The 13,286-nt window shown below is 44.3% G+C and overlaps 1 protein-coding gene across 4 annotated transcripts in view; it reads left to right on the top strand.

The window, feature by feature from the left end:
- The window catches only part of grid2 (glutamate receptor, ionotropic, delta 2), a 788,159-nt gene that overhangs the window by 682,276 nt on the left and 92,597 nt on the right, over positions 1-13,286 (top strand). For all 4 annotated transcript variants that reach the window (XM_072433310.1, XM_072433308.1, XM_072433309.1 and 1 more), the window contains exon 14: positions 11,740-11,906. In XM_072433310.1, coding sequence (XP_072289411.1) covers positions 11,740-11,906 — 167 coding nt within the window. The remainder of the gene's footprint in view (positions 1-11,739; positions 11,907-13,286) is intronic.

Raw genomic sequence — 13,286 nt, 5'->3', positions numbered from 1 at the left:
ACACATCAGCCTCCTCCAACATGCAAAAAAAAAAATCCTTTTAAGTATTCATATCTTCATCCTACTCCTTTCGACAACCTCTTCAAAGTCAGCCCTCCGATGTATTCTCGCACCTCTTCGACTTATGCTCAGAGCGCACGAGCCAGTTTGTTACCAGCCTCCTTTAAACCTACTATTTGTAATCCTGCGTCAGTTTGTGGACCAAGAGAGTTTTGATTTTGTACGAAGGAGCGAGATGAAGAGTCTACTATATTTCTCTTCTGGTGTTTTGACAGCATGGAGCAATGGGAGGAGGGGGGAGAGCGGGGGGGGAGGAGAGGAGCACGCAGCCTGGAGTAGTTTAGCCGTTTTGAAGTCTGACTCTGATGTCGAGGTGTTTGAACAGGACTGGGTTAGAAGGACCTCTTCAAACCTGCCGACACCCTCACAGGGCGAGTTGGACTAAATAATTGGAAAGTTTCATGTCTTGCACTTGTGCTGAATTGGGGGGGAAAAAACTCCAAGAAACGCAAATAAACACTGCTTGATTTTTACATCCTTTGTCTACTTTGTTGCGGTCGGAATCAAGTCGCTGTGGAAAACAACAAAACAAAGGAATATGCTGGTTCTGCTTCAATATATAGGTTGCGTTCAAATTCTAACATGGATGTGAGTGTTCTCTGGCCGGCCAAGTCTACAAACTGTTTCTATAGGTACCAGGGTACTTTTCTATACTACACAAAAACATGTAATCCATGTTTTTGTGTAGTATAGAAAAGTACCCTGGTTTTAGCTCTCAATTCTGATTGATGTGATTGGCAGGTGGATTAAACCTTCAAACCGTGTAGTTGGAGATGTAATCGCTAACTTAGATTCGGGAGCAGGACCACGCCTCAACCTCTTACCTCCCCAGCAACCACACCTCCACTCTTTAACCACGCCTCTTATTACCCAGAAGGCCTATATATGCAAAGGCCAATCCCAGCATCTCGTGTTGTCTCTGCTCTCTCGACAGAGAGACACTCAGTACAGCGCGTTCATTCAAACAACCATGAGCCATTTCCTCAGATTCTGATCCGTTCCTAATCTGAGCAATTCAGTCTGAAATATTCAGTCGGTCAGTTCCCCCGAGGACTCACCCAGCGCGATTCCACAGCTCCAAACACCATCAGCTCCTCCGCACCTGCGTCTCTCACGGACCCCACCTCCGGGACACTCCATGTCACCTCCGGGCGTCCACACAGTACACCGACCTCCACTCCACAGCAACGGCCTGGACCCACGCGCGCTCCTTCTCGCTCTCTGCCCCTCATTTTAACCGGGCGCTATCCGAGCTTCCGGAGCGGGGCACGGCTCCCGCGCCGGCCGGCGCGCTCCGTGCGTCGCTTCGTGTGCTGCGCTTCGTGTGCTGCGCTCCGTGTGCTGCGCCAGGCGCGCGTCTCCACTCAGGTGGACAACAGAGACCGTACCGCAGCGGGCGCACCGGGCCGAAGCCGGTGGACATTTCTTTCAGACGCTACGTCAATAAATATCCATGTTTTCGTCAGCCTCACTTCCTGGTTCCACGTCCGTCCGGAGGCGCGCAGTTGATGACGTCACCATTGCTCCACGGGCCGCAGTGCGACCTCTCAGCTCCCCCTGGTGGCGGGAGCCAAGTTGTACAACTCAATTTGAAGCCAGATTAAACAACGTTCATAGGGACTCTGCAATGTCCCAGCTTGTCTTAACAATGTTGAGTTCAAATGCTCCCTCTTTTCTCAAACTTCCTCATCAATTCTTATCACCTTTGCTGCAGCTGCACTCGACTCCCTCAACATGCTTTCCTCTATCCCTCCTCTGTACCTACATTTTACTGCACGTACCATCAACGTACCATCTTCTCTGCGCTGGCTCTTTACCATCCACTATCATTCTGGCTTAAGCTAATCTTTCTTTCGCCCTCTGTTCATGCTGTTCATCGGTCCTACTCTTCTCACGTGAACTCTCAAGCTTCCTTTTCTTTTCTCATGCAACCTTCACACCTCGTAGGCTCACAATTCATGCTTCCACTAAATTACTTTCATGTCACATTCAGCTGTCTGGCTTCGCCGCCACATGTTAGCCACAGGTATCTTCAAAGATTCTGTTTCTAGCATTGCGGCAGGTTCTCATCATCTCATTCGCATATTACCTTAAGTAAAAAAAAAAATTAAAAAAAATTCCCCAGCTCTGGCTTTTCATGCTACCTCATCTTACCATGTTCGCCTTGCAGCTCAACGCGCAGGCTCAACGCGCAGGCTCAACGCGCAGGCTCAACGCGCAGGCTCAACGCGCAGGCTCAACGCAACTCTCATCTCTCAGCTCAACGCACAGCTCACAGCTCAATAGCTCCGCTCACAGCTCAATAGCTCAGCTCACAGCTCAATAGCTCAGCTCACAGCTACAGCTCAATAGCTCAACTTACAGCTACAGCTCAATAGCTCAACTTACAGCTACAGCTCAATAGCTCAACTTACAGCTACAGCTCAATAGCTCAACTTACAGCTACAGCTCCTCAATAGCTCAACTTACAGCTACAGCTCCTCAATAGCTCAACTTACAGCTACAGCTCCTCAATAGCTCAACTTACAGCTACAGCTCCTCAATAGCTCAACTTACAGCTACAGCTCCTCAATAGCTCAACTTACAGCTACAGCTCCTCAATAGCTCAGCTTACAGCTACAGCTCCTCAATAGCTCAACTTACAGCTCAATTGCTCAACAGCTCAATTTACAGCTCAATTGCTCAACAGCTCAAATTACAGCTACAGCTCAGTTACAGCTCCGAGCTACTACTCTCAGCTACAGCCCTCAGCCAACCCACATGTCACAACTTACAGCTCAGTTACAACTACAGCTCACTCAGAACCCGCCAGCAGCACGCTCGCCCCAGAGCATCCACGCTCGCCCCAGAGCATCCACGCTCGCCCCAGAGCATCCACGCTCGCCCCAGAGCATCCACGCTCGCCCCAGAGCATCCACGCTCGCCTCAGAGCATCCACGCTCGCCCCAGAGCATCCACGCTCGCCCACGCTCGCCCCAGAGCATCTACGCTCGCCCCAGAGCATCCAGAGCATCTACGCTCGCCCCAGAGCATCCAGAGCATCTACGCTCGCCCCAGAGCATCCAGAGCATCTACGCTCGCCCCAGAGCATCTACGCTCGCCCCAGAGCATCCAGAGCATCTACGCACGCCCCAGAGCATCTACGCACGCCCCAGAGCATCCTCGCTCGCCCCAGAGCATCCTCGCTCGCCCCAGAGCATCCTCGCTCGCCCCAGAGCATCCTCGCTCGCCCCAGAGCATCTACGCTCGCCCCAGAGCATCCAGAGCATCTACGCTCGCCCCAGAGCATCAAGAGCATCTACGCTCGCCCCAGAGCATCCAGAGCATCTACGCACGCCCCAGAGCATCTACGCACGCCCCAGAGCATCCTCGCTCGCCCCAGAGCATCCTCGCTCGCCCCAGAGCATCCTCGCTCGCCCCAGAGCATCCTCGCTCGCCCCAGAGCATCCTCGCTCGCCCCAGAGCATCCTCGCTCGCCCCAGAGCGTCGCAGCCACGCTCGCCCCAGAGCATCCTCGCTCGCCCCAGAGCGTCGCAGCCACGCTCGCCCCAGAGCATCCTCGCTCGCCCCAGAGCAGAGCAGCCACGCTCGCCCCAGAGCAGCCATTCATCCCTCCATTCATCCCTCATCCCGCTCTATTCCCCCCCCCTCCCCTTCCCCATTCATCCAAACCATTCGACCCCTTCCCCATTCATCCCACATCCCACTCAAGCTTTTCCGCATCCTCAGAGCCCCACCCGCAGCCACACGCTCGCTCAGAGCCCCGCCCCGCAGCCACACGCTCGCTCAGAGCCCCGCCCCGCAGCCACACGCTCGCTAAGAGCCCCGCCGGCAACATGTTCACTCCAAGCACAAATCTCATCAGCAGCCGCGCCCACGCGCTCGCCCCGACCCACGGCAGCATCCTCATGCTCGCCCCAATCCATGTATTCATTTCCCAGAGCCTTTCTCTGAGCCACCGGGCACAGGGACGTCTACCACAGAGCCACCGGGATACGCCCCTCTGGTTCTCAACAGTCTCTCCTTCGACCCTCTGCTCGCACAGAGTCCGTTCTCCACTCGATCTTTCGACTCTTCATTCATCCCTCCCTTAATCACTCATCCCGCTCTATTCCCCCCCCCCCCTCCCCTTCCCCATTCATCCAAACCATTCGACCCCTTCCCCATTCATCCCACATCCCACTCAAGCTTTTCTGTGTCCTCACCAGGGTCTCATCGGGCACCGGGAAGCAGTCTCTCTCCGGAACAGTCACCGGGCACCGGGATGCTCATCCATCTCACATTCCCTCCTTCTTTTCAGAAGAAACATCTTTCAACGTGCACCTTATCCCACCGCGCATCGGTCGGTGCATTGGAGACCGCCCGGAGCGCTCCGGCCCCTTCCAACCCATTCCAGCTGCCGTGCGTACTACATGGTCCTCAGGCGCTTAGTCTCCTCTACCAGGCATTCACATAATGCCAGAATTATACCCTACTATCGTTCTGGACATTTTGGGGGTTTGATCAGTCAGAAGGCTTATTCTACACCTCTCTAGTAGATCAATAAGGGATATCTTATTATGCGCAACTCATAATACTCAGTCTATTCCCCTCTATCAATCCGTCTCCTGCATTGCTCATACTCAAGCCACCGTAATTGACCAACTCCTACTCTCGATGCACCGTCCCAAATCCGACGCTCTACGATCGCTTCAATTCCTACTCCTCAATACTACTACCCTCATATCTTTCATTCCTCTCATTCTCAATCTCATTCATCTCAATTAAGTTCCCTCGTTCATCGCTCATATTGACTTCTTTGCTACCCGCAGCTCGTCAACTCCTAAATCCACGCAAACATCTCGCTCTCCACTCCGGAGCAAGGAGACTCCACCATAAATCCAGTTCTATCGACTGTCCGTTCAATCCTATCACTCTTGCATCTCATTCTCCATCTGCTTCCGTCGACGACCACAAACTCTAAAACACTATTCAAATGTACCAGAATTAACCCTCGTCTCAGTAACGGACGGACTGCTTTCGATTTCATCCAGCTCCTCTTCAAGAGTGCTTGGCTATCCAGCTCCTCTTCCCCCGTGTCACTCGTAACATTATTTTCAGCCAGGCTTACGTCAAGATGCAGATCAACTTCCTTCGTTTAAATCATTTTGGGGGTTCTGAATCGGCTGGGCTGATTACCCGAGACAGAGCCCCCATCCTGAGTCTCTACCCAGCCATCTCATCGATCTCTCTCTCTCATCTCATCGATCTCTCTCGCTCCCGCTCTCGATATCGCTCTAGCGCGCTCTCTCTCGCTCTCTCTCGATATCTCTCTCTCGATCTCTCTCTCTCGCTCTCTCTCTCTCGCTCTCTCTCTCTCGCTCTCTCGATATCTCTCTCTCTCTCATCTCATCGAGCTCTCTCTCTCTCATCTCATCGAGCTCTCTCATCTCATCGAGCTCTCATCGATCTCTCATCGACCCATCATGACTTATCAATAAACATTATTTCGTATTCCATTGTTGTGGCGTGGTCCTTGCTAGTGAAATCACAATCAAAAAGGAGCAGAGAGAAGAAATAAATCAGATGGTTCTGAACACATTTTGTTTTACATTTACGACATGCCACACTTCAATGGTTTTTATTTTTTTTTCAATTTGTATGTATTTATTTATTTAATTCATATGATTTGATTGTTATTGCTTTAAACTGTTTTTTAAATGTATAGAGATTAGGTGATTTCTTAAATTATAATCCAATGAGTTCCGAAGTTTCACTCCAGCCACAGATATTCCCATTTGTTTTGTGTGATATTCCCATTTGTTTTGTGTGATATTCCCATTTGTTTTGTGTGATATTCCCATTTGTTTTGTGTGATATTCCCATTTGTTTTGTGTGATATTCCCATTTGTTTTGTGTGATATTCCCATTTGTTTTGTGTGATATTCCCATTTGTTTTGTGTGATATTCCCATTTGTTTTGTGTGATATTCCCATTTGTTTTTGTGTGGTTTATTTCACCCTGGAGACTCGAACGCAGAACTGTTTAGCGAGCTTTATTACGTGGGATATTTGGCGCTCAGACCCCGGCAGGAGACGTCGCGATTATGGGCGCTCCATGATAGAATTGCATTAGAAGTGTCCCCCCGGGTCCTGGAGACTGGTGGTGGTAGATATGGGGAAGAGGCTAGAGAGGATGATGAGGACGATGTGAGGGATGCAGAGGAGGAGAAGGCGACGTGGTGGGTCGCAGTACGGTCTGAAACGGCCGAATCGAAACTGCACGAGGGTTAGCGTGTTGCGGTGCACGTAGATTGGGTGCAGTGGACGTAGATTGGGTGGAGTAGGGTCTTCCAGGCTGAATTTACACAGGCTTCATTTGTGACAGAACATATTTGACGCCTTATCAATCACAAATCAACGAAAGCTGTCAATCTGAACTGAGAGACGTTTGGTTTTGCTCTAAATTCTACAGATGACCAACGAGCTTGTGTGATTCCCCTGCATTGCCGAAATAAACAAACCGAAATTGCGATGAGTTTGACCTTGTGATCCTGAAGAGGTGGGCGGAGACCAGACTATAAATCTTCTTTGCGTTTATGTGACATGTAAGTAAACAGAAGTAAAATCAGCGTTTCGCAATGGCTTTGGAAAGCGGTGCCATTATTCAACACAATTACAAACTTTGTTGGTTAGGATGATTCTTTCCAAAACGGTGAATTTACCATAGTGTTATATATAATTACTAGATGCGACCTTCAATACTTGTACTATCGTTCACTTAGCAACGCGGCTGGTCCGTAAAGACTTTTGAACTCTGTAATCTTCCGCTGCATTTTCTTCTATAGCCGTTGACATTCGCGATCAGAAATTCCGAGTTATGAATAGGCTAATCAAGAGCGTGTACCAACCCTTATAGATGTGAGATTGAAGCCTTGTAATTAGTCATTGTTGAGTGTGTAAACCTTTTGACCTTTTATTTTCGATAATGGTAACCGTAAAACTGGCATCTGAGCCAAGGGCGAACTGGAAATATACAGAGCGCTCCAGTCCAATGTTGGGTTAACTGACAAGCTACTGTTTTGTAAAATAAAAAAACTGAAAGTGTTTGAGATTAAAGTAGTTCATACATAAAAACACAGTAAAAAAAAAGGCTGTACGTTTGATTCTCAGAACAATGGGGCATTTTTTGCATATTCTCTCTCTGTTTTCTTAGGTTTCCTCCTTGTATACAACTGTTCTCATACTAATAATGTGAATAATAGTTTTACTAAGATAAATCATTTGTTTAAGTCACCATTTCAAGACTGCAATGTACAGTAAACGAGCATTATGACAAGGAGTACCACAGGGGACAACGCCAGGGCCCTTAATGTACATTTTATTCATATTTCACCCGGTGCTTCCATGACCACGCTGTATGAAAAGATTGAGACACTTTCTCCTGCTTAAGACCACCATTGCTGTACAAATTACTTTAATAGAGCTACCACGATTTTGTCATTATGAACAAGTCATTATGTTCATCTTCAAAATCAAAGAGGGGAGTAATGAGTTCAGTCCCAGCAGTGAGTCACATTCTGCCAAAATGTTCCCTGTGCCATGCTACTACAGTACACTTTGTTCTCCAATAATGATCTGATGGATTTTGAAACATATATGAAGTCTTATTATTATTTAGCTGCAGTTTTTGTTCAAGTATTTATTTGTTGAATATGAACTGGTGGTTGAGGTTGATCCTGGAAGTTCTTCACATTCGATATATCCGTGGTTCCATGTCACTGGTCTGAACAATATATGTTGGTGTGATTTGTGATATGTGCGTCACCTTAATTATATTCTATTTTACATCATTATAAAACATGTATAGAGGGTTATACATTGAACTTATATTTTTTATTTTCTGATTTTTTTTGTACTGTCTCACCAATTGGTCCAATGCACACCAGTCAACCATAAAACCTGGAATAATTATGTGACCAAGCACTGAAAGTACAAGACAGAATGTCCCTCTGTTCTGGATCATCTCAGTTACATCTTAGGCAAGGCAAGTTTATTTGTAGAGCACGTTTCATACACAAGGCAATTCAAAGTGCTTCACACAGCAGGAAAAATGCATTAAAATCACAAAGATTTTTTACACAAATATATACTCCTCACATGGCATCATATTTGTTTAGTGTATTGTACTTTATACAACATTACATGGTTAAGCGCCACCTCCTCTTTCCTCCTTTATCACTGTCCAGTCTAACAGATGAGTATATACTAGAGGGGACTGCACTATCATTTCAGTCTCTTAAAGTAATACTAAAAAGTGACTCATCAAACAACAACAATGTGAACTCTAAAAAGTATTGCTTTATTCCAATTGTATAGTGATATAAATATAATTGTGTATTTGGGTGCTGATGTATGTATGCATTTTTACCTTATTGACACTGTGATATGCATGACGTTTACATGAACTATGACTTTTAGGCAGTCTAAATCATCAGGGGGGTGTAATTTGGGTACATTTTTATTATTCTAATATTTATTAAAATGTACACTGTCCCACTGAAAATAAACAAACAGCATATGCCTGATGTTGATGTCTTACCCGAGGAGAAGGAGATGAATATTTAAACCCATTACTCGTTGGGATGAACTCGACACCCCCTGTGCTACTTGTTTCCAATAGACAATTACCGTATTATAAGTCGCTCCGGAGTTTAAGTCGCACCAGCCTAAAAATGCATAATTGAGAAGAAAACAAACATACATAAGTCGCTCCGGGGTATAAATTGTGTTTTTGTGGAAATTTATTCTATAAAATCCAAGACTAAGAACAGACGTTTCATCTTGAAATGCAATTTAAAATAATAACAGACTAGAGAACATGGTGAATAGGTGTACGTATGCTAACGCTAACACCTTCAGCTACATGACGCACAGACAGAACTGTGGTAAGTGTCTGGTATGTTAACGTAACATATTAACAGTTATTCAGATAACTATAGCATGAAGAACATGCTAACAAGTTTACCAAAGCATCAGTTTTACCCCAAATCACTAAATCCATTGAATTCTTCTTCCTCTGTGTCACTTCTAAACAACTCTACAAACTCCAGAGGTAGAGGAAGTGCTGATTCTTCTTCTGCATCGCTTAGAGCCTAGAGCGCCCTCTTGTGGTTGTCAGTGTGAAAATCACGAATAATGTCACATATAAGTCGCTCTGGAGTATAAGTCGCACCCCGGCCAAAACGTATAGTCCGCAAACTACGGTAATACATTTTTATTTACTCAAGCAACATTTGGTTTGGTGGGCACTGTGGGAATAAAAACATGCATTAGTAGAAATTAAATTGATTTGCATATATTTCAAGCTACAAATGACATCATTGTTTGTTTTGGGAACAATTAAAATAAAACAAATCTGTATAAATATGACCCAACCCCGCACAAACTACAAATCAAATCCCCTCTACCCTCTCCTCTGATCTTCTCCGTTGGAAATGAGAGTGAAGCTTGAGCTATGGAGGTGACACGGTGGTGCGGAGTTAGCATTCATTTTTTGATTTCACACGTGCAAAAAGATGAATACAAAAATGAATACAGAACAAGCTACGACGGTGTCATTAGGATTCAAGTTGGCTCCGCTAATGCTTCGCGTTACTGTGTTAAGCCGGCGTGGCACATTTAATGAATCACAACTAGAAAATGGTTAGCTATTAATTACCTTGTCACAACCTTGGTCATGGAGCTGTTTATGTGCGTCCAATTCTATCCTTTTGTATTCTGCTGGAGTTCTCAGAGTCGAAACAAAAGCAGGAATAAAAAGCACTTCCTTATATTTTTATAGCGAACATACACTTGCGAATTAAAGCGCTTGAAGGCTCGCTGGGACTATAAAAGTTGTGTGTGATTGCAGCAGGTTAACTCATGATTCGAGTGTGTGATAAAAACAAGAAAAGCCTCCGAAAAACCCTCCACACAACTTTTTTTATGGCTATTGCTCGGTGGTGGCTTAACCCTCAGAGACATTTGTATTTAGATGTCTAACAATTTCAGAGCGCACTTATCGAAAATGTCTGGGGTTATTTTTTCCTCCTTTGCATAAGAACTTGTGTCGTTGCGTTGCGTCAGCTTGGGTCGTGAATTCTGATCATGTCAGGGTAACTTCATGAAAAATACCAAGGAAGATGAAAATGGTTGATACTGTTTTGTGTTGGAACGAGGTAAGGTGCTTAGCTCTTATTTGTCAGAAAGACCCCTTTGAATAACATAAGATATAAGATAAGAGAACCTTTATTTGTACCATAATGGGGAAATTCTAGTGTTGTAAAGCAAGGAGAATAGGAGCGTTTCACTAAAAGAGTTGTGACATTTTGAATATTTTTATTTTAACTGTTTTAGTGAAATATGTCACATTATACACTATATTCTATGGTAGAATTTTCCTTTTCAATTTGTCGACTTGTTCATGGGTCTTTTCTGTCAGCACACATGAACCGAGGTGGAATTATTTTTTACACAATCATGATAAAAATGTGGCAGCATTATTCATTCCCAAAGACTTGATTGGTGTCATTTGAAAGAATTAAAATAAGATCAATATGGCTCAAATCTTCAACAAACAATCGTCTGGTTCAGGTAGTGTTGGTTGTTTGGATATTTTCCTTCAAAAACCTTGTCGTTTTCCATCTGAGATTCATAATCATCATCGAATCCTTGAATATGAACCTATTTGAGGAGTGTCTTGTTTCCTCTCAAACAAGTTAATGATCCAAGTTCATAACAATGCCTCATGTCCATGAAATGCTGCTGCGCGGCTGATTCGTTCTTGAAGGTGACCGCGCACAAATGTGACTTCTGTATTGTTCAGCCCACACATTTTAACACCTGGGGAATAAATAAGTATGTTTTGCACGAATGAATAGCACTGTTAGCAGCTTTGGACTCTTTACAGTGCATGCAGGCGTCCAGGACAAAGATGTGAGCAAATCAGAGGGTAAAGCTGCAGTAAAGTCGCTATGTTATATGGAAAAAAGAGCCATAATCTGTGCTTTATCAGTAAAAAATGTGTGAAATTGATTGAAAGGATGAGCCACAATTAAGTGTTTTGTGTAAACTTACGGTAACAGTATGTTTTAAGGAATGAATGTTTTGTGTGTTAATCAATATCTTCTTCAACATTTTAGCAAGCAGTTTATTCACAGTTTTTCATTTCACAACACATTTTTGATCACATCAGCTACATAACCTGTACTTGGCAATAATAAATATTAGAATGTCAACTAAATATCAGGCCAGAAAGGCGGTGACACGAGTGCAGCAGTTATATATAGTGGATTTAAAAAGATGAACAAAAAAGTTTTATTTCAAACATTAGATCTCATTACGTGGTGTCTCAAATGAAAATGGCAAATATCGCTGGTCTGCTGTGATTTGTTGTCAGCAGTTTGTAAAATGTACTTTTATTGCTCGCTTTATTTGCCTACTCTGTTTTACGATTAGAACGACGATAAAAAACAGTCTCCAAATTTTAAACTATGACTTCATTCCCAAACAACAAAGATTCCACAGAGTCTATTGCTGCCAACAGAGGGCGACAGACACGCCAACTACATCCAAACATATTACAAAAAGCCTCTGATCGTGGCGGTTCATTGTTCACTGTTACAAATCTGTTTTCATACAGTTTATTTTCTTTCTGCAGGTGAAGTTCGCCCATTTTGGCTTCGTGTGGGACTCTGCGGTGCTGAATTACGTGGCCAATAACGACGAGGACTGCTCCTTCTACACCGTCAGTAACAGCGCCCCGGACCGCGGCTACGGCATCGCCATGCAGCACGGCAGCCCATACCGAGACATCTTCTCTCAGAGGTACAAGCCACTCACAGCAGTAAACAACCTCCCCAGATTCTGCTGCTGCGCGATCTATTATTCAATGAACGTATTCGGAAAGCTGCTCTTGATTTCATATGGAATCAACACGGCCATACAGCATTTGTATATTCCAGTATACAAGTATTGTTCTTGTCTTTCATCTGAGGTACAACACACAAGATATTTCATTCACACGTGGCTTTCTGTTTCCTGGTGCAGGCGGCGTTTGTAGGACTGATGTTTTGTTGCTAATTGTCAGTTGCTACGACAGCGCTCTTGTATTTATCATTCTGGAACTGGATAGAACAATGCAGAGTGTAAGAGTGGATTTGAGGATTTGAGGATTTGAGGTGTGAAATGAGTTAAAGGTGGTATGGACGATTTTTTTCAGCAATTTTTTTTATCATATTTCCTCGTGGCGTGGATAAATCATTTGTCCTGCCACGTATCAATCATAAAACGCACCTATCGCTCACCTGCAGCCACATCAGGCTCGTCCCCATGTTTCCGCGTGCCTAAGCGCATGGATCTATCATAATATAGTTCCCTCAGTTTACGGGGCAAAATGAAGACGGAGAAAAGTTCGAGCTGACGCAGAAGTGGACTGAAATCTACGGGAGACAAGAGATGCGATGCGATCCATCGCGCTAATAAACAAACGCACGTGTGTGTTGTATCAGTCCGCACGGGGGAGTGGCATGCGCACTTCCGCCTGCGTTCTCAAATCGCCGAAAAATCGTCCATACCGCCTTTAAGTTGGTTTGAGATAAGAGGAAAACAGAGGATATAGTTTGATTTATGTTGCACCTTTTTAACCATATAAGACGATTGTTTAAAGTGTTTGGATTTTACTTTGAAAAATGTGGTGTTGGGAAGAAGACTTGTATTTAGTATTTTGTAACATATTCTGTCACTTGCCACAATCTGAGACCTTTAATCTGAATACTTAGAATACTTTAAGTTAAATATATCATAGAGTAAAACATGCCATAGGATTAAAAACAGCTTTGTTGCACAGTTTCTAATGCATTTATTAATCATAAATAGAGAAGGTAATATGTTAATATTTTTGGAACATGTTGTCACACCAAGATTTGAGGGTCGGCACTTTTGTCCTGAATATGAGCGTTTTTCAAAGTCATGAGTTAAAAAAAATAAAAATAATAATAATGTGGTAATAACATTTTATAACAAGTGTAGATTAATATTAATATAATCTGAGCCACGGCCCAGAGAAGTGCAGCTGGAGGTTCAGGCATAGTTTAATTATCCCATATAAAACAAAACATTACTCACACAGTCATTACTGCTACAAAAATAGTTTTAGCAAACAATGATTGTGTATTCTAAAAGTACAAAATGCAATCTTTATAAATA

The sequence above is a fragment of the Eucyclogobius newberryi genome, unplaced genomic scaffold (genome assembly GCF_026437365.1).
Source record: "Eucyclogobius newberryi isolate DKJ021-1_F unplaced genomic scaffold, fEucNew1.0.hap1 SCAF_6, whole genome shotgun sequence".
Classification (NCBI taxonomy): domain Eukaryota; kingdom Metazoa; phylum Chordata; class Actinopteri; order Gobiiformes; family Gobiidae; genus Eucyclogobius; species Eucyclogobius newberryi.
Note: the sequence above shows the minus strand (reverse complement) of the source record. Positions and strands in the feature narration are given on the sequence as shown.